Source organism: Phanerochaete carnosa (assembly GCF_000300595.1).
Source record: "Phanerochaete carnosa HHB-10118-sp unplaced genomic scaffold PHACAscaffold_2, whole genome shotgun sequence".
NCBI classification, from domain to species: Eukaryota; Fungi; Basidiomycota; class Agaricomycetes; order Polyporales; family Phanerochaetaceae; genus Phanerochaete; species Phanerochaete carnosa.
This window is the reverse complement of record NW_006767629.1, coordinates 2,182,683-2,208,073: the sequence shown is the minus strand read 5'-3', so window position 1 is coordinate 2,208,073 and position 25,391 is coordinate 2,182,683. Positions and strand designations below refer to the sequence as shown.

General features: G+C 53.2%; 9 protein-coding genes and 1 non-coding gene across 10 annotated transcripts; 3 read left to right on the top strand and 7 right to left on the bottom strand.

Annotated features, from left to right (window-relative positions):
- Positions 1–341: 341 nt before the first annotated feature.
- PHACADRAFT_137121 (uncharacterized protein) lies at positions 342–2,926 on the top strand. The gene is made up of 15 exons (XM_007391905.1): positions 342–636; positions 688–730; positions 786–872; positions 919–1,101; positions 1,161–1,264; positions 1,318–1,321; positions 1,371–1,387; positions 1,438–1,528; positions 1,582–1,601; positions 1,653–1,910; positions 1,968–1,974; positions 2,031–2,318; positions 2,379–2,514; positions 2,577–2,654; positions 2,705–2,926. The coding sequence occupies exons 1-15, from the start codon at positions 425–427 to the stop codon at positions 2,875–2,877; spliced, it is 1,701 nt and encodes a 566-aa protein (XP_007391967.1). The 5' UTR covers positions 342–424; the 3' UTR covers positions 2,878–2,926.
- A 946-nt stretch (positions 2,927–3,872) lies between these two features.
- PHACADRAFT_181407 (uncharacterized protein) lies at positions 3,873–5,188 on the bottom strand (the record flags this gene model as incomplete). Its single annotated transcript, XM_007391904.1, has 6 exons — positions 4,856–5,188; positions 4,694–4,823; positions 4,624–4,637; positions 4,380–4,569; positions 4,249–4,330; positions 3,873–4,199 (listed from the first exon to the last, which is right to left on the bottom strand). Exons 1-6 carry the CDS (start codon positions 4,901–4,903, stop codon positions 3,875–3,877), a joined length of 789 nt encoding a protein of 262 aa, XP_007391966.1. The 5' UTR covers positions 4,904–5,188.
- Positions 5,189–5,595: 407 nt separating this feature from the next.
- Positions 5,596–7,492, top strand: PHACADRAFT_249870 (uncharacterized protein). Its single transcript, XM_007391903.1, has one exon. The coding sequence runs from the start codon at positions 6,456–6,458 to the stop codon at positions 7,437–7,439; it is 984 nt and encodes a 327-aa protein (XP_007391965.1). The 5' UTR covers positions 5,596–6,455; the 3' UTR covers positions 7,440–7,492.
- Positions 7,493–7,962: 470 nt separating this feature from the next.
- PHACADRAFT_181405 (uncharacterized protein) lies at positions 7,963–12,119 on the bottom strand. The gene is made up of 5 exons (XM_007391902.1): positions 11,891–12,119; positions 11,480–11,840; positions 11,245–11,428; positions 11,018–11,187; positions 7,963–10,965 (listed from the first exon to the last, which is right to left on the bottom strand). Exons 1-5 carry the CDS (start codon positions 12,035–12,037, stop codon positions 10,415–10,417), a joined length of 1,413 nt encoding a protein of 470 aa, XP_007391964.1. The 5' UTR covers positions 12,038–12,119; the 3' UTR covers positions 7,963–10,414.
- An 851-nt stretch (positions 12,120–12,970) lies between these two features.
- Positions 12,971–15,229, bottom strand: PHACADRAFT_249865 (uncharacterized protein). Its single transcript, XM_007391901.1, has 8 exons — positions 15,113–15,229; positions 14,977–15,054; positions 14,801–14,922; positions 14,564–14,748; positions 14,413–14,502; positions 13,281–14,358; positions 13,055–13,225; positions 12,971–12,997 (listed from the first exon to the last, which is right to left on the bottom strand). The coding sequence occupies exons 1-6, from the start codon at positions 15,158–15,160 to the stop codon at positions 14,171–14,173; spliced, it is 711 nt and encodes a 236-aa protein (XP_007391963.1). The 5' UTR covers positions 15,161–15,229; the 3' UTR covers positions 12,971–12,997; positions 13,055–13,225; positions 13,281–14,170.
- A 142-nt stretch (positions 15,230–15,371) lies between these two features.
- PHACADRAFT_249863 (uncharacterized protein) lies at positions 15,372–17,665 on the bottom strand. Its single transcript, XM_007391900.1, has 12 exons — positions 17,556–17,665; positions 17,467–17,501; positions 17,287–17,410; positions 17,124–17,225; positions 16,928–17,071; positions 16,758–16,870; positions 16,269–16,703; positions 16,105–16,216; positions 15,781–16,053; positions 15,626–15,728; positions 15,500–15,569; positions 15,372–15,442 (listed from the first exon to the last, which is right to left on the bottom strand). The coding sequence occupies exons 1-7, from the start codon at positions 17,622–17,624 to the stop codon at positions 16,547–16,549; spliced, it is 744 nt and encodes a 247-aa protein (XP_007391962.1). The 5' UTR covers positions 17,625–17,665; the 3' UTR covers positions 15,372–15,442; positions 15,500–15,569; positions 15,626–15,728; positions 15,781–16,053; positions 16,105–16,216; positions 16,269–16,546.
- A 125-nt stretch (positions 17,666–17,790) lies between these two features.
- PHACADRAFT_114086 (uncharacterized protein) lies at positions 17,791–21,240 on the top strand. Its single transcript, XM_007391899.1, has 8 exons — positions 17,791–18,140; positions 18,205–18,359; positions 18,416–18,541; positions 18,597–19,272; positions 19,326–19,666; positions 19,730–20,462; positions 20,513–20,658; positions 20,711–21,240. The coding sequence occupies exons 1-8, from the start codon at positions 17,850–17,852 to the stop codon at positions 20,835–20,837; spliced, it is 2,595 nt and encodes an 864-aa protein (XP_007391961.1). The 5' UTR covers positions 17,791–17,849; the 3' UTR covers positions 20,838–21,240.
- A 38-nt stretch (positions 21,241–21,278) lies between these two features.
- PHACADRAFT_86834 (uncharacterized protein) lies at positions 21,279–22,367 on the bottom strand (the record flags this gene model as incomplete). The annotated part of the gene is made up of 4 exons (XM_007391898.1): positions 21,279–21,649; positions 21,704–21,723; positions 21,777–22,172; positions 22,222–22,367. The coding sequence occupies 4 exons, from the start codon at positions 22,365–22,367 to the stop codon at positions 21,279–21,281; spliced, it is 933 nt and encodes a 310-aa protein (XP_007391960.1).
- Positions 22,368–23,215: 848 nt separating this feature from the next.
- On the bottom strand, positions 23,216–23,288 carry PHACADRAFT_t20. The gene has a single exon. It is a non-coding gene; the product is annotated as a tRNA-Cys (tRNA).
- A 62-nt stretch (positions 23,289–23,350) lies between these two features.
- Positions 23,351–24,740, bottom strand: PHACADRAFT_181398 (uncharacterized protein; the record flags this gene model as incomplete). The annotated part of the gene is made up of 1 exon (XM_007391897.1): positions 23,351–24,740. One exon carries the CDS (start codon positions 24,738–24,740, stop codon positions 23,391–23,393), a length of 1,350 nt encoding a protein of 449 aa, XP_007391959.1. The 3' UTR covers positions 23,351–23,390.
- Positions 24,741–25,391: the final 651 nt, after the last annotated feature.

The following is a 25,391-nucleotide window of genomic DNA, read 5'->3' as shown; positions in this document are numbered from 1 at the left end:
ACGGTTGTCGAGGGCGAGAACAAACGACGGGTAACCCGATGCGAATCTGAGATCAAATCTTGGGCGCTGGAAAGAGGGCCTCCTCGAAACGGAGCCAGCTTCCGGTTGCACGAGCTTTGTGGCGCTCCGACGCCTTGGCCTCGCACTTTCAGGTTGGCTCTCGCTACGCAGACCGCTCGGGCAACAAAGCTCACCGTTCGTCAGCACAACTTTGACCGCACCATGACTTGGGCGCATCAAAAGGGCTGGAGCTCGCGCGCATATCCATGCCTCTTCCCAGTCAAAAAAAGCGGCCCCGTGACACGCCCATGCTCCCCACCGTGCTTCTCCATCACGAGGTTCGCACGGACCGCCATGGCTCATAAGCGATGGGTCGACCAGATGTCCAGCTCGTCTCGCTTTCGTGCCCCCGCAGAGGACAGCCATGTCTGCTTCAGCAGCTTCACCGTCCATCTCCAGCCACAGCGGCGCCGCCGACAAACGCCCGTCCTCAGAGTCAATTCCAGAGAAGAGGGCCGAGGTGACGTCCGATGCAGGGTTCCAAGCAGAGCTCCAGGCCGCCGCACCGCTCCTGCGTGGCCGCACGCTGACAGCGGCTCTCGCTTTCGTCGCAGGCACAGGCTTCACGTTGTTTGGGTGCGTTCGCTAGATCGATATGAACACCGCAATGTCACTAAACATCCATAGATATGATCAAGGTGTAATGTCCGCCCTTCTCAGCGCACAGCAGGTACAGCGCGTGGCATTGATGCCCCATTCCCATCGGCTCACTTGGGTCTCGACAGTTCGAGAAGGTATTCCCTCAGGTGGTTGTAGATGGCCATTCGAATCATGCGACGCTTCAGAGTTTTGTGGTTGCAATATATGCGAGTGTTATCGAGCGATCCCGCACGAAAGTTAGTACTTACTTTTCTGCAGGAAATTGGATGCTTGTTCGGAGCTCTGTCGACGCTATGGCTGGGTGACCGTCTTGGCCGTCGCAAAACGATCGTTCTGGGCGGCATTATTATGATCATCGGCGCTATTTTGCAGACAACGTCCTTCAGTTATGCGCAACTGGTTGTTGCACGTATTATAACAGGTTTAGGGAACGGATTGAATGTGAGTATTTTGCCCAGAGCATACTCTATCACATTGTTGTTGAGAATTGTCTCCCGCAGACCTCAACTGTTCCGACCTATCACGCAGAATGCTCTCCGGCCTCGAGCCGGGGAAGCTTCATCATGTTAGAAGGCAGTTTGATCACATTTGGTATCATGGTTTCGTGAGTGTACTCCAGTTCCTGTTACACTCCACTTGCTCACCTGATTTCTCCAGCTACGTACGTTCATTTACTCTCCTTAGTGTTCATATCTAAGTGTCTACGATAGTGGATAGATTTCGCATTGTAAGCTACTCGGCTACGTTGGATCAACAGCAGCATACTGACATGCACAGGTTCTGGGCCAAAGGCTCTTCTGCGCAATGGAGAGTTCCTATTGCTTTGCAGATCATCTTTGCAATCATCCTCATTGTTGGAATCTTCTTCGTAAGTTAGCACCAGCTGGCTACTGGGGTTGATTTTGCTGACAAAGACCACAGCTTCCGGAGTCACCTAGATGGTACACCATTCTTATACGTGTTCTCACACACCCTAATCATGTTCAACCTAGGCTCGCCAGAGAAGGTCGCGAGACTGAATCTCTCGCCGTTATCTGTGCCCTAGAAAACAAGCCATACGACGACCCCTCCGTTCAGCGCACGTTCCTCGGCATCCGAGAGGCAATCGCCGTCGAGTCCCGTAACAACACCGATAAGTCCGCGCTACGTGAGATCTTCACAGGTGGTCCCAGCCAAAACTTCAGGCGTACGGCCTTGGGCGTCATCATTCAGTGTTTCCAGCAGATCACTGGTATCAACATTATCACATAGTATGTGTCTATTCGCTTTTTGTCTTGATTGTCTATTGAGAAACCCTCCTCTGTTAGCTACGCTGTACGTATTCCAATGTCGCACCTGGCACTATCTAGCTCTTACTAACCTCTGAACAGACTCTTCTCTTTGAGCGTCTCGGTATCGACGACGTTAAGTCGCGCATCATCGCTGCGTGCAATGGTACCGAATACTTCCTCGCGAGTCTCGTCGCCATCGCGCTCATCGACCGCGTCGGCCGGCGGAGGCTCATGCTCTTCGGCTCGGTCGGGCAGACGCTGACGATGGTTCTCCTCGCGGTGCTCGGTAGCGTGGACACGCCCGCGGCGCAGATCGTCTCGGCCGTCCTGCTGTTCGTCTTCAACTCGTTCTTCGCAGTTGGCTGGCTGGGTATGACCTGGCTCTACGTTCGTCTCCCCTGCCCCTTGATATTCGCGTTACTCGTTCTTATCTCTACGCTTTTTCAGCCCGCTGAGATCGTCGGCCTGCGCATCCGCGCCCCGGCAAACGCGTTCTCGACCGCGAGCAACTGGATATTCAACTTCATGGTCGTCATGGTCACCGGCCCGTCCTTCAACAACATTAGCTGGCGCACGTACATCGGTGGGTGTTGCTGCACCCAGGCTGCACCCTGACGCGGCACGGAAGCTCACATGTTCTCGCAGTGTTCGCCGCGCTAAACGCGTTCATCATCCCAGTTGTGTACCTGTTCTTCCCTGAGACTGCCGGGAGGTCCCTTGAAGGTGCTTTCGACGTTTGCCATCCGCTGTGGACAGTTCTGATCTACTCGCAGACATGGACGTCATCTTTGCCCTGGCATACAGGGAGGGCGTCTCCCCTGTTGGTGTCTCGCTCAGAAAAGACCTCCCTAGCGCAGGAACACCCGAAGCTGACGAGATCCTCGGCGTCACGTTGCCTGCCAAGGGCCAGGGTCCTCACAACGAGAGAGAGAAGGAGGATATTTAATGGCGCCTTCGTGCTGCCCAGCGCACGTTACCTGTACCTCGACGAAGATTCATACTTTCATGTAGCCACCCTATTCCTTTCCGGTGTGATATCAAACCGCGTTCGGCAAAAGCGAAAGCGCTGGCCATCGCCGCCGTCGAGAATCGGTGATACTATGATGGTACCCTGCTTTATAAAATTTGGGAAAATTTGCATCCTGTAGCTTACCACACTCATGCTTCGCGGGCGGTTTTGCATGAGACGATGTGTACACACCTTAGCTATATATTCGTATTTTTATAATATTTTATTGAGGTCTTGCAAGAGCAGCGGATCCTTTCCGGTGCACAAAGTAGGCCCTGCACCACTTTTTATAAATTTCGTCACAAGTGTCACACCAGATGCCGTCGAGCCGTGTCTCTGCCGAGAAGCCGAGCCGTCTCTCCAGAGTCAACCTCAGTTGTTTGAGATCAGGCGGAGCGACAATTTCATCACGCCTTGCTCGTTCATTGTAACGCTCCACTAATGTTCCTTCCCTGTACATGTACATAGCACCTTTTAAACCAAATATGTTGACCAGCCATGTCTGGTGTAAGTACAAAAGTCTATGGATGCAGTCGCCAGAATATTTGGTGAGCGAGATCTGGTTGGATCTAGCCATCAGTAGCATTTTTCGGCCAGTTTTGGACCACTTCCGAGCATCCACAAAAACATCATATCGTCCCTTGCTGCACACCCGCCATGATATGGGTGTCATATTATAGTATGAATACAAGTCTACCATGAAAAATATTCACAGCACCTCCGGGGGCATATTGCAGCAGCAAAATCCATTTTAGAAAGCAAGGAGCCTTTATAAACCAGGGGGCCATCATAGTAGCTCTGATTTCACAAGCATCGCATTACAGTCTTTATCTTTTCTTGTTGTACTTTCTTCGTAATTGACCACATCGGGATCAGATACGAGGTATATATTGTTGCGCGACGAAAGATCGTCAGAGACCCGCGGCCACGGAACTTACGTGATGATGCCAGACGTCTGCTGGAACGGCGGGAGGACGGGCCTGCCGTTCTCCACGACAGACGCGATATTGAACATAGCCAGTGTCGAAGCGATGGTGATGAACATTGTTGCCTCTGCGACGAGAATGCCAAGACAGATGCTGCACAGCGCTGATGAGCCAGTACACAACAAGATGAGAAGGCGTATGGTGGACCGTCTGCCGTAGCCAAAGGCGAACTTGCTCGGATCGAGTTCGGGCTCTTTGCTGTCTGACGCGAGGAAGCGCTCTGGCTTGAACTCCATAGGGTCGTGGTAGCACTTGGGATCATGAAGAATTCTCCTGGAATATTGATCAGCTGTGAAGTTGTGCCGCAAATCCGGTACCTTACCAGCTGATCCCGGAAACGATAGCACCCTTTGGCAGGAAATAGCCATCGTAGACATCGTCTTCCATGAGTCTGTGCGGTACGGCTTAGCCTTGATTAGACAATATCAAAATGGCGCTATTTTGGGGGCTTACCAAGAGGCCCGACAGGCATCCAACGAAGGATCTCGTAGCGAAGCGCGTTAATGTAGGGCAAACGATCGCGGTCCTCGAAGTTAGGTAGCCTGTCCGTGCCAATTACCGCGTCAAGCTCGGCCTGAGCACGACACTGGACCTCGGGGTACAGAGTCATGGCGAGGAAGAATGAGGTGAGAGCAGAGGCAGTCTACCTCTCAACATCAATACTCCACACCGAACGTACGCCATGAAATGGACGTACAGTATCAGAGCCACCTACCGGGAAGTATGATCAACGGCAGGATGAACAGATTTCAAATAGAAGGACATACCGGTATACAGAGACATCGCCGCGTATTTGACAGTATCCTCATGATCTGGCAATCCGTCACCGTCTTCGAGATTTCGAGAGACAAAGCTTGAGATCGCAGTGCCGGCAGTCCATGTCGGAAAAGGTAAGGTCTGCCTGGTCAGGCTGAGGACTGGGGACACACCATCTGCTGTTTGGCAAATTCGAAAGGCTCCCCTACTGCGGCGAGCATATTCTTTCTGTACTTTTCTGCCGTTCGCTTCCAGGCGGCACCGGGGACCCACGAGGGAATGTAGCGCACTATGCAGACATGAGCACCTGCCGAGCAAACATATGACGGTGCATTAATGCAGAGGGAACTGGTCGACCAGGAAAGCTCCTGGGATGACTGACTTCGAAAACTCAGCCGTCACGACATCCGACAACTTCAGGAATCTATCGCTTGAATCTTTCACTCGGTGCCCGTGGGAGATGAGGAGGATGTTGGTGGATGTCAGACTAACGGCGCGTCCAGATCAGCGAGGGACTCATGCACTCGAAGTTTAGGGCGCTTACAAAAGGACGTGCTCCCTAAACTCTTCGGGCATCTGCAACAAGTGCATGAGGTAGCCTTGAATGGTCTGCGATATCAACGGTATGAAGCCTTCAACGAGTGTCCTGGTGCCAACGGCTTTAGCAATCATGCGCCTAATATTCCGCACGCGCTCCCCGTAAGGCGCCAATGGGGCCGTCTTGACGTGGCCGACAATTTCGCCAGCGAACATAAGGCTGGGACGATCGGAGTAGATGGCATTCCGCTTGTCAAGGAGGTCTAACGCAGCCTTCGCAGAACTCAACACGACGATCCGCTGGCCTGAGACGTTCAGAGAGACGATTTCGCCTGAACCAGGTGTCAGACACGCAGCGATGGGTACCAGGTAGGCACGTACCATAGCAATCAGCCCAGCGCGAAAAGGTCCGCCATTCTTGAGTAGTTGGTACATCGAAGAGATTGCCAATGACCGGAAGTCCTTTGGGACCGGGTAGATAATGGCGCGGTCTGACATTACTGACCAGGATCCGGCGGACAATCAAGAGAGTTAAGAAGACAGCTGCGACATCGAGGACAAGGTATTGGCTCGACATGGTGTTCTGGAACTTGAAACCAGGCCAAGAAGGACCGAGAAGACAGTGACAAACTAAACGCTAATATATGGAGCTCTCCATTGGAGGTTGCGGTGTCACAATGTGTTAACGTTCTATGGTGCCATAGGCAGACGGCTCCATCGTATGATTGAGGGAGGACCGAGTCGTGATTATGCGGGTGTGATGGCGAGAAATCCACCTATGTGCTGTACAAGGTGGCGTGTATCCGAGAATTGTAGTGGCACGTGTGCCGCCTTACCTTGGCTCGGCACCAACGGACAGGACCGTGGGCGCAGCAAGGGCGATCCGCAGCTCATTCTAGACTATGAGCCAGACGTGGCTCTCGATACAACGTGCCTGCGGTATTCAGCTCTTAGCTACCACATCAAGACACCGCAGTATCAGTCTCTGGAATGCACCTGAGGCATTTGGCTACGCTCCAACTGTAAGAGGGGGGCGTCTGCAGCCGGGCTTGGTTCATCGAAACACTCTGCGCCGCAGATCATAGCAAGTGTGCACAACTACTGTGCCCCTGTCAAAAAGGCAGGCACAGACACGTAAAATGCTTTCTATTCACATCTGCAGTATATAGCTAAGACTCAAATCCATACGTCCAAGACAACTGACACTCACGGACGTAGGAAGACGAACTTTTCCCTATGGCTGACACAACGAACGAGCACGCGCTCCTTCTCCCGGAGGGGCGCACCATCGCATACTCCACCGCAGGCGACGCGTCCAGTACCGACGTCGTTATCTTCTTCCACGGCGTCTTCGGCGTCGGGGCAGCCCCAGCCTTACTTCCACTGGCGCTGGTCGAGAGAAAGGTGCACTATGTCGCCCCTACACTTCCCGGCTGGGGTAACACTTCGCCCACGGCCTCTGACGTACCCTTTCACGAGCAGCTGTACAAAGACACCTCGGCGTTGATCCAGCACCTTCATCCTCATGCTGAGGACCTGCGGTTGTACATCAGCGGAGGCTCCTTCGGCAGCGTCGCGGCACAGATCCTGTACGGTGCAACGTACGAGAAGTTCCCGCTTGGTCGCCGCATTCAAGGCATGCTCTTGCTTGCTCCCTTCACCCCATGCAGGGTGCACAAGGAGTATGCCAGCTGCCTTTCCTGGCAAAGCTGGTTCGCGATTGGACCACCTTCTCGCATCGTGCCCGGCAACCTCATTATGCGTATCGCCTCTTCCTTCATGAAGCGCAAGTTGGACACACCTGAGCACGCAGAAGAGTTCATGCGAGCATTCGTCTTCAAGAACATGACGGATCCGGAGCGCGAGTTATACGAGAAGTGGAAGGTTGAGAAGGGGATAAAGGACGGAGAGGAGGTGAAGCAGCTAGCGGACGGGGTATACCGCAGCGTTCAGAGGAGTTGGGAGGGTTTCAAGGCCGTTCCAGACATCTTTCACTCGGACTGGGGAGGCTATTCTCCGGCTGCGTTGGGCGACGAAAACTCCAAGCCGGTGGTTCTCTTCCTGACCAAGGAGGACAAGGAGACGAAGAAGATGGGCGAGTGGTTGGCAAGTAATCTGAAGAATTCCAAGGTGCGATATGGCGAAGGGGGTCATATTGGGTCTTTGTTCGTTATGGACGATATCTGGGCAGATTTCATGTCTCAGTTTCTTTGCAATTAAGTGTGCATGCTGGAGCGGCTAGACTGTCCGCAAAGCGTCTATTACATTTCTGGGGAGTTTCGAAACGATCCCATGTAATGTCCCGTGGTACCTGCCAGCACGCAGGTGAGTATAGCACTGAAAAATTACATTTCGATTGGACTATCTGCTCATGCGAGATTTTACTATTTTTCACAAATCATGTTCTTCTCAGACATACGATGGGCGCCTATCGGAGATTCAAAGCGCGTCGTGGGAACGCGGTAATTGCTCGCGTCGAGATTGAGACAGAAGCGCTAGCCATATCAACTTCCCACTCTTCCGCTCTCTGCCTCTTTGTAGCGTTTATTCCACCCTGTTCACGCGTGTTATCCGTTTGTGTAACGATGTCAGACCTTTATACTGCACTGCGTGTCTCTCCAAGGAAGAAACGCTGCTTGCCAGAGGACGACGATAATGTCCTCACACCCAAACGCCTCAGAACCGCGTATGTTCCAATGATTTCTGCCTGACATCGGTCTTCTAACGTGCAATTACAATAATATAGGCCGACTACGCCTCCCTCTACTGTCTCACGCAAGGCTGGTGCCAGCAAGGGACCGTTTGACGCGACAACCGCGAGACCCCTGCCATCACATCTCTCCCGGCTCCTCACCATTCAAACCGCACTGCAGCACGCTCTTTCACATGCCCTTGCAACATGTGCCATGTCCCCCTCATCTGAGACCGGCATAGTTCGCAACGTTCTGAATCATTTATCAATCAACACCTACACCGGATTGACGACCAAGTTCGACATCGATGACCTCAGGAGGCTTATTTGGATCTGGGAGTGGGATGGCAAGACGTTACCAACAGTATTCGACGCGTCAAAACCGAAATCGTTGGACGAAGATGGCGATAACCCGTTCTTGGAAAAGCCGGCTGCCGACGCGCAGGTCGCGTCCGCTGCGTCGGATAACGACAGTGTACTCCATGTCAAAACCCATCCAAAGAGTGGGAAAGGGAAGAACAGGATAATGCCGGGTGCGACGAGGCAGAGAGACGCGTCCGCGGGGCAATCGCAGCGGGCCCTTAGGCCAAGGACGAGGGCAATCGCTATAGCGCTGGTCGCCGAAGACCATAAGGACTCGTTGGCCGATGAATCTGAAAGATCTGCATCGTCTTCAAAGTCTCCTGTCAAGGGCAAGCGTACAATTTCTCTTGACGATGAGGAGAATCCATTTGTCGAGAAATCCACATCGCCTAGGCCCCATGCAAAGAGCAAGGTCGGAGCTTCCCTTGACGACGACGATGATAATCCCTTCCTTGAGAAGGTTTTATCTCCTTCAAAGCGAAACGCGAAGGGAAAGGAAAGGGATAACGACGAAGAGGATGACAACCCGTTCCTGGGGTCCAAGCCTACCGAGCCTACGCGAAAGGATTGGACGCGCGGTGCCATGGGCTTCATTGTGAGCCAGAGCACGCATTATTCCAAAGTCCAAGGCTCACGCGTCCCTGCTTATGGAATTGGCATCGAAGTTGAGATGGACATCGATAAAGATATGGGCGGTGGAATGGCGGCTGTCGCACGCTGGACCGCTGCTAGTGAGCAGCGTCGTAAGGACTTCCGTGGCAAACTGGAATCTTGGGTGGCGGTATGTGCTTCGTTAACTGTTTGGCCACTGTCTGACATATTCTTGTCTGTAGCTCCACAAGGATGCCAGCAACGCTCCCCAGATCCCTATGGCTGTCCTTCCACCGCTGCCGGTCGCGAAACAACCTTCTACTTTGACGCGTCTTTTGGCCTCATCCTCTCCTAAGTCACCCGCCGCCGCTGCCATACTTGCAACACCTACTTCACCTACTCCCTTCCTGAAGTCCCCGACCAAGTCACCTGTTAAGCGAACCCCGGGTGCCTTCGGCGCTCCCTTCCCAGCAACACCCTCAAATCGTACCGCGTCAACTTCCAAGAATTCCGCCCCGTTCCCCATGACACCTTCAAGCCGCAGCGTGTCTCCTGCTAAAGGCTTAATCCCCTTCCCGCAGACTCCATCAACTCGGGGATTACGGGATGTGGACGGTTTTCTTACTCCGAGCAGTGCTCGTACTCCGACGAGCTCTTTCTCTGACACCCCGCCTACTTCTTCCCCCATCCCTTCAACACCGGTGCACCAACGCGGACCCGATGCGGTCACTGCGCCCGAGACTCCTAACACTTCGCGTCGGGCGGCGCTTTACGAACGTATCCGCCAACGCTCCATGAGTACCAGTACGTCGCCGACGAAAGCTCTTCCTGCGATTGGCGGTCGGACCCCGAAGATGAGCATGACGCAGCTAAACAAACTGAACCAGGAGGAGATGCGCAGGCGATGCTTGCTCGGTCGACTGAACGGAGTGGCTGAAAGCGTCTGGATGCTCTTCTCCAACCCTGTCGGCTCGGTGACCGCCACGCCTAGCAGCCGCAAACGTCGTGCGCTACCATCCTCTGAGGTTGCTGCTGCGATCATGAAGTCTTCGCCTGTGCCTATCTCGTCCGCGGAGGCCTACGAGTCGCTGGACCTGCTTGTCGAGCTCTGTCCGTTCTTCCTCCGTAAGATTGACGTCGGTACCGAGGAATGGCTCGAGATGCCTGCGTCCAAGAACACCGATGCTGCGGACGGCAGCCCAAGCAAGTTACCGAAGATGCCCGCGAGCCCTGGGCGCATTCGTGGCAAGGACGAGAGCGCGAACGAGATTCTCACACGCTCGCCCAAGAGGGTGCGTCCCGAAGCTGGTGGTCTACGCGAGGTGCGCGAGCGTATACGTAGAGAGCTCGAGTTTTCAGATTAGTGTTTTTACCATTTCCATTGTGAACATGTTTGCGCATCTGTCCCGTATATTCCCATCATTTAGTTCATGTACATACTGGCATCTCTTCTGCAATCTATTCGTCGACAATTAGTCTCGCCAAAAGCTGTATGAAGATTCCTATCAATTCCGCCCGCAGACAATCCAACTCAATTTCTTCACCTATACTATGCGGAAACTTTCTCGCGGGCCCCTCTCTCGAAAGCGACACAGTCCACCACCCGCCCCTCACGCCGACTGGTCTCAGCGGCGAAGACAGTAAGATGGCTCTTCAAGACGTCACTGACATCTGTGCCGAGGATTTCTTGCCGGCCGGTGCGGACAGCCTCGACAAACGTGCGAATGAGACCGAGGTCGCCGCCTCCATGTCCGCCACCCTCGAGCTTAGGCGAGTACTTCTTCACAAGGCCCTTGCGGAAGTCGGTGACAGTGAAGTCCGTCATGTCGCCCACGATCTCCCCGAAAGCGAAGTGCAGCCGCGACTGCCGTTGGCAGATGAGCGATGTCTGCGCGACCATTGTGAAGGACGCGGTCGTGCCGTTGTCAAACTCGAGATTGACAACCTGGTTGTCGCAGACGTCGTTGTCGGACTCGTACACGCACTGACCCCACTTCGTGTGGCGGAGGGCATATTCGACGCTCTCGATGTCGGGGACACCGTCTACGATGGGGCTGACTGGCCAGCTCTTATGGCCGTTGGCAACCCGATCGAGGTATACTAGGCGAACGTGTGAGAATATCAATAGCAGGAAAACTTCGTGTGCGCTCACTCTTCTTTGCGCTGTAGGCGCAATCCTTCTCATAGGGACACTCCAGACACCGTGTCGCCGTACCAGCCGCGGGAGGCTTAGACTGTTTGCGGAAATGGCGGAGGGAGCCGAAGGATGAGACACGAGATGGCATATTGGGTGACAGCCAGTGACAGAGGATATCAATGTCGCTATGAAATCGTAATTTGAGTATATGCACTGCATTCACTTCCAGAGAATTCACGTACTGGCAGCTCTTAGTCATGAGAGAGAAACAGCTATCTTCCTCCTTAGCCCAATGACCGCGAACATAGGAGTGAGCGAAGTGGTAGTAGCCGACAGGCTCAACGTGAACCACATTTATGAGCGGTCCAAGATCCCCATCACGAATAATCTGCGTTAGAGCAGCATTGTATGGCGAGTAGCGCAGCACTAGTAAGGTTATTTAGAAGGCAAATAGCATGTATGCAACACAACGCTCACCATGCCCCATACCAAAGATGGTGCCCGCCCTCTTAACGGCAGCTTCCATCTTAATACAGTCGTCCATGTTAGTAGACATGGGCTTTTCGCAAAGAATGTGATAGCCCTGCTCGGCAAAGGCGAGTACCACTTCCAGATGCATCTGGTCATGAACAGCGATAATCACGGCGTCGGCCAGACGCTTGCCCACGGTCTTGATGGTCTCCGCAGAGGCCCGGTGTAGCTCCTGCCAGCTGTTGAAGACCAAAGTCTTGTCGACTGAATGAGCTTGGGCGAACAGAGAACGCGTCTTGGGCCGAATTTCTGCGATGGCCACGACTTTGCACGCGGTAGGTTCCTGCAGTGCATAGGAAGCGTATGCCTAGCAGTCGTGTCAGTTGCAGCCTTTTCACAAGATGAGAATGCACATACATTGCCACGCTGACCGCAGCCAATGACTGCCAAAGTGATGGGCTCAGTGCTCAACGAGGGTATGTCCTGGCCCATATTGCGGGATAGTTCTGGTTTACTGGGGCGTAACGACCTCCTCCAGAGGCTTTTAGCGTTGTTCAGAGTCATTCGACGGAGGAGCCGCAGCCGCAGATGCGACAGATGACCGGCTTAATCGGTCTCACAGCAAGGCACGAGCATGTGCATTCCTCGCGGCGCCGGATATGAAGGCGACTCGGCGCAGTCTCGAAACAGGGCCGCTTGGTAATGCGGACCTTAGCATTGGATGACAGTACTGCGGCAGTCACAAGGACCAATGAGAAGCAAAGCACATGGACGTCGAGCCGCGTTTGACTTTGAACGTCTTAAAGTGAGGCATGCACATATTCGTGGTGGCAGACTGCTAGGAAGGAGACACCTGTATATACCCAGACTCAACGAACAGCTACAGGATAGTCAAGCGTTAGGGATCGAGCAAGGCTGAGATCACAGTGATAACAGATGTGCTCGCCGACGCCCACGATCGCAAAGGACTCGGACCGCAATGATCACCATGACAGATGCGAAGCGCAGACGCCGATCGGGCGAAGGAGCTGTAAGTTGGGCAAGCAGCCGAGCGCGCCATGCCTCGCATCCTACCACGTCTTGTTCGAGCATGGGACAAAGTTCGCGACTCTGCGCTTGACAAACCACCTCCAGTACTGCCTCCAAAGCGCTTCCAACGAATACCTGGAAGACGCATACCAGCCAAACAGGCTCTTGCATCGCTTTCAGTAACCGACCGAACACAGTCCTTGCTATTAGACTCCAAGAACGTAGTTCAGAGCAGGCAGCACTATGACTATCGCAAATCACCGGCCCCAAAAGTCTATGGCCAAGCTCTCGCTAGACCTGTGGTCGATGCTACGCGGGGTGCATATGGCGCAAAAGTCCGGGCGATGACTGAGGAGGAGAGGGAGTGGTATGCTAGTCCTTATTGTGAGTGCATGCTTGAAGTCTAGTTGTGCTCAAAGTTAACGATGCGAAAAGTGAGGATGTTGGCAAGTCCTTTGCGGTCAGATGCCATGTCACACAAGATCGTACCGAGAGGTTAGTTCAAAAGTTTTTCTTCGTCTATCATGTACGCTAATACCGGCCGAAACGCAGACTTCATGGTCAGATTCACGGTCGTATATACCCAGGGTCCTCGTGCCGCGCAGGAAGCTCAACTCTTTGTCCCAGACCTCATGGAGCATCCACGGTACCGAAGCCGAATAGGTCGGCTAGGGCATTATCTGGTATGTAACAAGGCGGTCCTCAAAGACTTCGAAGAACGCCGTATGTGACTCCGTCTGGTCCTCGTATATGGTTCACTTTCTCATAGAGTGTGCAGAAACTTGGCGCAAATTTGCGAAAAATTTGATATTTAACGCACCCTACTTCGAGGCACGGATGAGCCACGTCCTTCGGGTCCGCGTCTTACAAGAGCTGGAACTTCTTGCACAGCGGCTGCAGACCAGACCTCGCCACGCCGGAGAATCCCCTGCCATACGACGACTGACACGTGCGGAATGGAAGCAGATAAAGGGGAGTGGTATCGTTCCCTACGAGAACGCTGTCGCCATCATCGTGGTCCCACCATTGAACAAGAATCCGGAGACGAGGCAACGGCCGACGCCATCTGATTCTCCTCAGCCCGTCCAGGAGGACGGCAGGTTTATACCCGACAAACCGCTGCCACCGGTATGCACCATGCACCCTACCACTTTTGGCAAGCATCGGGCTGTAGATTCCCTCGTCAAAACCCACCAATACCTTCCGTCGGCCAAAATACCGTTGTATCACGGACTTGCTACTTTTCCTTCACGCGTGCAACGAGCAGCGTTGCACAAAGCGTTGAACCGGCTCTTGGACGTCGAACGGAACGCTCGGTGGCGTGAGCATGGGCGGCCAGATCATCCCAACGACAGCAAAGAACAAAATCCGAAAGTAGACCGTTGGGCAAGAGGGGATCAGAAAGGTAGCCATGCTTACATTATCTTCTCTGACGCGAACACTATCCTAAGAGCCGATACTGTCCCTCTTGCAATTGCACTCTGGAGAATCCGCCTTTGGGAAGGTAGTGGTTGGGACAAGAAGACTAAGAAGACATCTGCCGGGGGTTGGAAGATTCTCATGCCTAAAGCCCTGCCATCATAGGTTTTCCATCCTCGCACCCACCTCATAAATGCTCAGACGCATGAAATTTAGTCCATTGTACACAGTCGTTAATCATACACTCGCTTATTCCACCTCCATGGCCGTTCCAGCAGGCGGCGCCGACGCTTTCTTCACGAGCACCTCGTCACCTTCCCAGAATCTTGGCAACTCATTTCCTGGGATGAAGACTCTTTCCACGCCTTCTCTCGTTATGACGCACATACGAATGACACCGCCGGAGGAACCATCTCGAGACATGGCAAGGGCGAGTGCTGTCAACGACAAGTCAGATAAGCCAGTATTAGGATAGAACGAAGTGAACACACTATTCTTGACAAATTCTACTGTCTGGTCCCTGTTCCAGCCGTCCTGGTAGGTAGCATCGCAGTAGCCGTAGACGTATGTCGAGCCAGAGCCTATATAGGTGATACTCAATACCGCCACTTCTGCAAAACTTGGTCCGAACTGAGGACGTACCTCCAATTGCCCAAGGCTGACGGAAGAGACCTCCGCCAAGAGGAATGTTATACACGCTAGGGCCTTCTTCTTTATCCCAGCCCGCTACGATAATACCAGCCGATAGCGCATCCTTGTTTTCATAGCAGATCCGTTGGAAGACGTTGGCAGCCACAGATACCGAGGGCGGATGACCGAATTGTTGTCTGCAGGAGCGCCGTTAAAGTCGGCAGGGGGAATGTGGTACGAAGGGCGTACGTTATCATCTGGAGGTTGTAATGCACGGCATCTGCAACAGCCTGAGTGTCGGCTGCTGAGCCTGATCGACAACAGTAAATGCGATCATGGACGTGTGTGAGCTTGTCGGTCACTCGGTTCGTCTGCGTGCACGGATGTGAGTCCGTTTGAGTAACCAACCTAACTGGGTCACGCACAATGTAGCTGCCTGTCGTCGTACGCGAGTCTGCGCCGATCACGACGCCGTCCGAGAACTGGACGGCCATGATAGAAGTCTACATTGTCCCAAAGAGAATAAGCAAGTGCATCCAGTTATTTCTATGGTATGCTTACACCGAGGTTGACCTCACCCGACTTGAGGTGCTTGATATCGACTTGCATGTTGCTTATGCGATCGTTGTTGAAGGGAATGGATACGGAGAAAGGGAAGTAGAAGTGCAGTGGTGGCGGGAGGCAGAAGCGGATAAACGAGGTGACGCGTCGAACGCGCGTCGTCCTGACCTCTTTCCTGCACCTGATCCCCGCACATACCTCTTGCCTCGTAACTCAACCTCCACTATGGCTACACCAGAACTTGGCACACTTTACAACAAGCTTAAGACGACCTTCACGTCGCAACCCACCGATCTCAAGGCGTGCGGAGATCTACTAGCGAAGTTGAAGGTGACGCCGGCTGCAAGCGCATACGCAATACGCTGAGCTTACTCAAAGGTTGTGTAGGTGGGACTTATTCAACATGGGCTGCTCGTGCCACAGGGAGACGTGGACTTGAATGACCTCGCCGTTGCCCGTATGTTATGGCTTTCGTGCTGTTCGTGTCGTGTGCTTGACTGAGCGGACGTGTAGGGGAGATTCTGGAAATCGGCGCGTTCTGGAGTATACGGACGAGGGATATTCCTTCCTTCGATCGTTACTTCTCGCAGCTGCAGACCTACTACAATGATTACAGGTGCGCTTTGCTTTGCTGCATCAACCTTTAAGTGCTCATTGGCTTCCGTCAGCTCGGCCCTGCCGCCATCTCCCCGTGAATATCCCATCCGCGGCTTGAACCTCATCCGCCTGCTCACCCAGAATCGCATCGCCGATTTCCATACGACCCTCGAGTCACTCCCACTACCCGCAGACTCACTTGCCTCAAACCCATACATAAGCCATCCCATAAACCTCGAGCGGTGGCTCATGGAGGGGAGTTACAGCAAGGTGTGGAACGCGCGAGAGGAAGCACCTGCCGAGGAGTACAAATTCTTCGTTGACTCTCTGATGGGCACCATCCGGTATGTGTAGCGAATGGCTCTACGAAGTGACATACTGACAGGGTCGTGCAGGAACGAGATCGCGAGTTGCGAAGAGGCGGCATATAACAGCTTGCCAATAAAGGATGCGGCGACTCTACTGTTCTTCCGCACGCAGCAAGAAGTCCTGAAGTATGCCCAGGGGGTGGGTATTGTGTGAACAGTGCATTGAACATCTCACTAACCGAGCATAATAGCGGGGGTGGCAAGTAGACTTGACCGCGGGCACAATCGACTTCGCGAAGAAAGGCGAGGAGAAGTTGGAGATCCCCAAGGACAAGCTCATCACGGTGAACCTGCAATATGCCCGCGAATTAGAGATGATTGTATAGAGCACACGCGCCCCTTCATTGGGCCTGTATAATACCTCCGGCTCTTCAGTGACCTGAGACGCGGGACAATACTTTGTGCTCAGCGCTGAGCATCTCAAGATGAACAGTCGAACATATGATTACACGATTGAGCTCTGCACAAATTACTCGAAGTTCTCTAGCGCATCTTTCGCCTTCCTTTCCGCTTCCGTATGCAGGTCTTTCGGGACGGGGAGGTGTAGGCCGTTAGTTTCGTCACCAATCCATGTCATCTCCAACTCGAATTCCTTCTCTTTCTGGTCATCGTGGACGAGGTAGATACTAAGAAATCGGGTTAACATCGTGCAAGACGAAGGCTCCTCACAGCTGGCTTACATTCGAGCAGCTTCCACGACAGCTTCTCTTGTCGAGAGTTCTACTAGCTTTAGCTTCTCAATCTCTGTCTTGGCAAGTTGCCGACCCTTGCCTACCGCTGCCCCGTGGTAGCCCTATCCCATGCGAGCATGTCAGCCTCGTGCAGTATGGCACAGTCTTGACACACGCACATATGCGACACCACTGGGCTCGACGACAAACAGGTGGGGCCCTGCGTTGTCGACGCCACCAACAATGGTGCTGACACCGAACGGCCGGACTGATGAATAGAGCGTGTATGCCTGCACATACATGGACAGTCTGCTAACGACTTCCTGCAAGAAGATCAAGAGTCAGGTGGCGTGCCGAGAAACTACGCGCACGTACCTTCACCGGCGCCGGCGAGCGGTACCACTCGCGATAGCTCGTAGCTTCACCCCGTGCATGGCTCGCAAGATGCCTGCCATCTGCTTGGAAGCCTGACGTCGCCTGTCATGGAGAGCTACACTCAGTTTGCAGCCAGAACGCAGGTACAGAGGCAGGAACAGACCAGGCCGATATGCTTGTCAATGCTCTGTATTCGTCTATTCGCGTCTGGGACCAGCAGCTTGGAGTGTATAATCTTCTCGACTGCGAGCACAATGCCATCCTTTACGCGCAGGCCAATAGCGGTCCTAGGGGAAAACTAACTAGGTAATGTTGAACATATAGCTGCAACTTATCAGCTTACCCCGAATTCTCGACGGCCTTGTTGGCGTATTCGACCTAAAAGCAATCTTATGTCGGAATACACGATGTATGGCGAGCCATCAAACGCACCTGGAAGATACGACCATCTGGTGAGTAAGTGGACGCAGAGAGATCGTAGCCCGTTCCAATGGAGGTCATTTCTGCTAACTACAGAGGCAGAGAATAAAAGAGTAGAAGGGAGATGGCGGCAATGGACTCGACGCGCAAGCAGCGCGCATATGAAGTGACGCGTGGGCGTGTGAAGTGTTTGCCGCTCTTGGGAAGCAGCGTCAGGCGCGCGCGTTCGACGCGAGCCTCAAGCATCTCGCCTCCTCATTTCCCTTCCGCTGCCTATACCATACTTCTGCCATTGCCCACGGTATCATGGAAGGGGAAGAAGATTGGAACGTGTTTCTTAGGGATCATCCTATATTCACTCTACCCAAGAGCACCTCCACCCCCACATACAAGGACCAAACGTCACTTGAACTATCACTAAACACGCTCCCAGAGTTCGCTAAAGCGGACCGCAATAGTGATGGTCCGACACCTTCAGGGAGACGACAAGTCATAGTCACGAAAGATTCAGATATTATTGTTGCCGTCGGCAGCGAGATCCGTATGGCTTCCCTCGGGGGCTCGAAATTGAGCAAGAGCCAAACGAAGACATACAAAGTGTGCATGTCCACTACTTTCGCGCCATCTGAGCATTGTGCTGAGGGCATACAAATGATTTCAGTCTCTCAATACGCCAAATGTTCCGTTCAATATTCACCAAATGGCCCTCAATCCGAATGGCAAATTTCTGGCTGTTGCAGGAGTTTCCCACGTTGCAGTCGTAGTGCTGCCTCGTCCGGGCTTCACAAAGCTGGTGCCTACTTCTGTAGACTGCAAGTAAGTTGGTTGGGGCGCTGGCATTACCTAACTACTGACTGGTCGCGGCATGGCAGGTCTATCCATGTTGGACAGTACTTCCACGGTACGAGAGACGCGCCACCAATAGCCAAGATCGACTGGCACCCTTGGGGAGACGGTGGAACAACGCTCATGGTCATGACTGTGGACGGCAAACTTCGGTAGGCCTCTTAACTCTGCCTCACATTCGAGTGGTTGATAACGACTATCCCTCAGGGAGTACGACATTGCGATTGACACAGAAGAACCACAACAGGTCTTGTCGTTCGTGCCCGAAAAGCTTCGTAAATCTTTTGTTGCAGAGGACGACGCCGAACGCCAAGTCGCGTCCTTCACTCTCGGCAAGGGCAAGGCAGACTGGGGCCCCTTCAGTGTATACGCCGTAATGCGGAGTGGTGACATATACGCCATCTGTCCCTACATGCCGAAGAACGCCTCTGTGCCTTCGTCATACGTTCATGCCCTTGAATGCTTTGTTGCTGCCAAGCAAGAGTTTCTCTCGCAAGGCGAGAGCTCAGGCAGCCCCTCAAGCGGCAGCATGACTGGTCTCTACGAGAATCAGCATAAATACGTCACCGCTTTGCTAAAGCAACTCCCTCCCGGTACAGCCTACCCCTCAAAGTCCCGCAGTGTTCTTATGCATCCTCCAACAACCATGCGCACCCAGGCCATCCGTCAGGGGCCGTTTCTTTTGCAGCCCGCGCCGCTTTCCATAGAAGGGAGTGACGGCGGAGACGCAACTGACGTTGTATATCTTGCCTTCGGCGCAGATAGCGATGAGGAAGACGAGGGCGAGACGGAGAGACTTGGGGTGGTTCTTGTGGCCTATCAAGATGGCAAGGTGGACGTCTTCTTGGATGTTGAAAAGGTTGAAGCGCGGTGGGAACGGAAGGTCTGTGAATATTTTCTCTTGTAATAAAACCAAGTCTCACTCGATACTCTCAGCATGTCCGTGCTGAGGAATTGCCCATGCTTGCCGTGTACGAAACCGTAGATCTTGGCCTCGTGTCGTCGTTAACCAAGATTTCTTCTGACCAACGGATCCTCGATCTTTTGCAAGGAAACTACCCAGTATTCCTCCAAGATCCAATACGCGACGAGACTGTCTATGTTTATCATGCCTTCGGTGTGCATGCATTGCGCCTTGCTCAGCTTCTGCAGAATCTTGCAAGCGCTCTGCGAGATGACATCAGCAGCGACGGCGGAGAAGCACTGGCCAGCGCACTAGACGGGGTTGGAGGGGCAACTGTACAACCTATCCTCATCACGTACTCCGTCGAGCGAGTGTGAGTGAAACATGTACTTGTGGATGAGATGAGATGGCACACTTCTGACGAACTTACCTGCAGGTGCTCGAACCCTGTTGTAGGCGTCGCGATACCCAGTGATGTGTATCTGACATATAGCATATTCATATTAACTTCGGCCATGCGAACTGTCGTCCTTCCATTGACACTTGAATCGGACCCGATCGCCAACGAGCTATCACCCTCCTCGGTCAATGGAGCCTCCGATCTCAAGTCCTCGGCCGCTTTCCTTGCGATTGAGGGGCCACCTGCTTACGTACCACTAATTAACGAGCCCTTCCGCGCGCCGTCAATACTCACACGACCAAACGGTCTTCCTGGGAACCCATTGCTTGCGACACCACCGCCTAACGGTGCAAATAGCGCGAACGTACTTACACCGGAGATTCTGCGCTACCTTGGCAAGAGGGTCGAGAGATTCACTGGGCAGATCCGTGACACCCTCCTCGCAGCGCGCACGATGGAGGGGCATGTTCAGCTGCAGAAGACCGAGTTCCAGCGACAACAGCAGAAAGCTCTGGAAGTCCTGGATAGGATCGAAAAGTTGCGGGGCGAGCGGCAGGAAGCGACCAGGACACGGCTAGAACAAGTTGGGAACAGCCAGAAGGAGCTGATGAGCAGGGTAGATCGGGTGCTAACCGCCATGATGCGGAACGCAAGTCCAGAGGTCAGCGAGCATGAACGGAAGTGGTTTGAGGAGCTCAAGCGTATGCGGGACGAGGTGGTCGGTCGGGGGAAGTACGATCAGGATTCGTTAATCGCACGAACGAATACGGTGAGTACTCGGTACGATGTTTGGGTATGGGATGCTCATTACTTGTCTAGCTGTGTCGTGAGCTCGATCGGCTGCTGCCAAGCCTAAAGGAGTTGCAACATAAAGAGGAGAAGTTGCGGAAGAAGATGCTTGCGGATGGCGTGTCGGGCTTGGGTGTCTCGCAGGCATTCGAGTTGGGCGAGCGCGCGAGCTCAGAGTACGTGTATCTATATGTGGTCCTCTGGTATGCCCACTGACCTCGCCTGTAGACGTGCTAGGATCGGTGACATTGAGAAGGAGGTGCTAAAACTGGCTACGAAGTTGGATGTAACATTAGGGAAGCCTCCGTCGCTGCAAAGAGGGAACTCAGGAGCGACTAGTGACGTGTTGCACTGATATTCTTCGCTATCCTGCTAGTACTTGAATGCTAGTCCCGGTCTTCCGATTTCGGACCCAGATTAAAGGAATATTGAAACTCGCGGGAGCTGGGCTCACCTCGAACAACGAAGATACTGTTCTCTCGCACTCTGCTTGCAATACTTGGTAGCTCTCTAGAGAGGCTCAGCCTACGTCATGCAGAAGGAAGGAATGTCTCGCTGTCGTATACATGTGAATTATCGTAGCTTTTGTTGTACAGAACGAGACATGTGCTAGTTCCTCTTTTTGTTACAGCTACTATACAACACACATACAAGTTCCTACAGCCACCTCCTGCTTCGGTAATGCATCCAGTACCTTACGTCGACGTGCTCTTATCGTCTCGTTTCAGCCCGAAGTCGAAGACTGGAGATATAGCAATGGTTGGTCAGACAAGCCACGGAAAAGCGAAGAGTAGCATTACTCACCATCATGTCTGGCATAGTGTCCGGTGACGTCGAGATCAAACTTGCCACGAGGGAGGTCGTCCAAGTCCAGGTCGGCAGTGAGAACGCCCTCCTGTTTCCATAATGGACCTGCCAAAACCTTTCCAAGAGGGCTAATGATGATACTGCCTCCCGACATCACAACGCCCGGGTCGACTGGATCATTCTTGTCGGCCACAGCATGCCCTTCAGGGTAATCCTTGTCCTCAGCGTATTGAGATGCTGAGAGGACAAAGCAACGTCCTTCGAGAGCGATATGGTGCATCGAATGTTGCCAGCCAGGAGAGTCGTCAATCGTCGGTGCACAGTAGATCTGGGTGCCCTGAGAATAATAGAACGTGCGAACTGCAGAAATAAAGGTAAGCGGACAAATGGAAGATGCCAGCCGTAACTACGTACTCAAAGGCATATAGTTCTCCCTGGAGATTACTTAGCGACGATGCGGAATGACAGCGTTCGGGATAGCACTTACCAGCACAAAGAAGCCGATAGTCTGGCCTTCGCAGAGCGTTCTTCACCTTTCGTGGCAAATGTGGCCTGAGGAACTGGCAGATGTGCTGCGTCTCCTTGCCCCCAAATGATCCTCTCCATCATAGTGGGCATCAGTTTGCGGTGCTTGGTGACATAGCCCTGGACAGGATCCACGAAGACCGCCGTGCAGTAGAGCGTGCCCAAATGCCGTTCAACCACCCCTACAACAAGGAATATGCCGGTCTCTCGGCTGACGGCTTCCATCCGAGCCACGGCATCCGAACCGGGGACCTCAATCGCGGCATCGTAGTATCTAACGAATTCATCCCTGCCTTCAGGGGTTGGCCAGAAACCGACGCGAGTACCGAACGTGCTGAACCTCGGATAACCACCTACACTGCGACACGAATGAGTGCGGAATGCTCGCGAACAGCAAAGAAACTCACAAAGCCATGGGGAACACCGCAAGCTGTGAACCCTCCTGCGCAACCTGACGCACGAGGCGTTCAAGCTTGTCGAGTGTAGCAGAGAGGGAATACTGCGCCGAGCATGCCTGTATGACAGACGCACGAATGACGTTCTTTCCCGACATCTTGCTGCTGAAAGCTTAGTTTTCAGGCAAGTTCCCTGCTGCTAGTTGCAACCCCCGCTATTTGAGGCTTCCCTAGTGGTGGACACGGGTATACTTTCGGATGTACAGAGGCAAACCCGCACTCTCACCCTGCGCTCACCCGCCGCACCCCTGGAAAGGGTCCGCTTTTCAGCGGGCAGTGGCGGGTAGGAGTAATACCCTCGGTTTGGAGCTTAAGCCCATCGGACGAGACACGTCGAATACAATCAATTTGAATGAGCCTATAAATCACACGAATTAATGGGAAAATGGTGCGGCTATGATGGAAAACAAGACAGGAAGTGCGCACTTACTACACCACACCGGTAATCGAGCACTCTCAGAAACGGCCGAGTGTTACGCGATCCTCTTGGCACATGCAAATGGCCCCAACGAGTTGCTTTCAAGCGAGCTCCTATTGAAGGCAAACGGCTCGGATGTGGCGGGGTTATAGCGCAAACGTTACACTGCTTGCTCGTGGTACCAATAGCGGGTGCCAGAAATAGACACTGACTGGCAGAGAACCCGCGCCTTCGGGCGCAATATCCGCCCGTTAGTGCGCGGTAGGAGCTAGTAGGGCTTAGCCAGAGTTAGCCTTGCAGCTGGCCACAAAACTGTGGGCGTCGCCTCCGGACCGACCTCGCAAAACAATGGCGCGGAGTGACCCTGAGTCATCTGGCGGACGTCTTGTGTCTGACGATACTCACTAGCATCGTCACACGACAGCATATATTCTCAGTTTTAGCAAATATTCACGAACTTCCTTCCTATAGGCCTTAAGTTCCCATGACATAAAAAACGGCTCCACGAGAGGCGCAAGATGAACAAAAAGACCCCTGCGTGATTTGAACACGCGACCCTGCGATCTGCAATCGCATGCTCTAACCACTGAGCTAAGGAGTCGTGTTGCAAATCCACAAATATGTAGTTAGTTCCTATCGATCTTCTGGGTTCAAACATTCGGCACATGGTATACATATACAACGAAGTCTACACAGGCTGATGTCAATGCAGACGCAGTTCAGAAGTTAGTAGCTTGCGTTGGTGGAGGCGAGGAAGCAGTTTCTCGACGAAATCCACGGGAATGGGCACCCAAACACAGATCCAGACCGTAACGTTGTTCAACGAGCGAAACTTGGGAGTATCGAGAACTGAGTCTAAGGCCTCCCAGTTGATACTATTGAGTAGAGCGATGTCTCTGCGTTCCTCCAAGAGGCTGATCTTGACGGCAGAGACCATCGCAGCTGCAGGCACTGTTGATAGTGTTTGAGATAGTAGCAATCTATTTGATGCTGGCATCTGGCTATACTTGATCTGCAGGCGTCGTAGATGAATACATTTGCTGAGGTCAAAGAATTCTTCAGGTTCTGAATAAAAGTTGGACATCTCGTTATAATATCCGTTATAGAGTAGCTTACCTGGCTTGAGCTGGTCCATGTCCAAAAACAAGTCCAGTTCTTCCAAGCTACCACAACCGGAAAGAAAATGGCCGAGCTCGAGCTGTGTAGCCTTGTGCCTAGCTGTGATTTGGAGTATCTGAATTCGCGTCCCAGACGACGACACATGCAGGGTGCGAAGCACCGCACCTGCACTTGCGCAGCTAGGTCCATAGATCCGAAGTATATGAAGGGGAATATTTCGTCTGGCTCTCTTGATAAGAGGAAATGCACGCGCGTCGGAGCATTGGACACCGAACAACACGAGTTCAAGTAGGTTCGGGAAGGAGCAGACCAGGTAGACAAGTTCCTTCGAAGCATGCAACCGAATGCTTGACAAGGAGAGGGATGTGATGGAAGGGACGTAGGAAATAATGGCGAAGAAGCTACGGTGCAGGCACCGCCAATCGCACCATTTGAGTGTGAGTCGTTCGAGATGTGGCAAGAACCGTAGGTTAAAAACAAGGAGGGCCGTCCATTGTTCGATGCCCGAGGGGAACCTGATCCCTGCTCGGTTCCCCCTGATAGCAAGGTCAAAGACGTACGTTCCCAGCTCGGAATTCTGGTGTAGCGAATCTGCGAAGCTCTGTAGCTGCGACTTGTCGTCTAGAATGACGAAATGATATAGGTGCAGCTGGCTGCGAGGTCGCCAAGATCGACAGGTGAGAGCGCAAGCCAGCAGGGTGGCTCTCTTGTCTTTATCCGTCTCGTGATTGTAGCCCACAAAGCTTGCATTTACGAAGTCAATTATGCGTTCAGAGACTTCGACCGGCAGCCGAGGGGAACGGGAGCTGCTGCATAGCTCCCCAGATGTACCGGCACTGGGAAGAATGTGACTAAGTGATGAAAAGAGCAGGTCATAAGCAGATCGAAGCAAGAGCAGCAAGAGCAGCAATACGCTTCCTTGTGCGGTGCTCATGGTGCATAAAGGCCTCGCAACACAAGGGCTGGTTATAAATGGTAAATATATTTTAAAGTCCGACACCAGTGTGTTAAGACTTGTCACTTACCTCGTTTTCAAGAGTCTTGACGCCAATCAAGTGTGTTGGACGCGTCGCGTGCAGACCTCTCATTCCGTCCGCGATGAGCTTCTTCGCAAATACCAGCAGTGGCCAGCAGGGTGCTTCCAGTACAGGCGGAAATCTTTTTGGTGGCACGAACAATTCAACTAGTGCGTCGCCTCTCGCTGTGTTTCGCTCGGGATATTGACCACTCGCAGCTCAACCAGCCGGAGGTCTCTTTGGAAATACGACCACTGCTGCTCCCGCCGGCAGTACAGGGACTACAGGAAGCCCCTTTAGCGGTTTCGGAAATATTAGCTCCAATACTGGCGCCACCTCTGGTACACCAACAGCTCCTACCTCCGGTGGAGGTCTATTCGGGGGCGCCGGCTCGAACAACACACCACCTGCACCAGCTGGCGGACTGTTCGGTACTACGGCAACACCTGCCCCCAATGCAACCACAGGAACAACGCCTGCTGGCGGTTTCCTCTCCGGCTTTGGCCAACCCAAACCTGCAGACCAGAACGCACCCAAACCCGGAGGAGCATCGAGTTGTATGTCTAAAC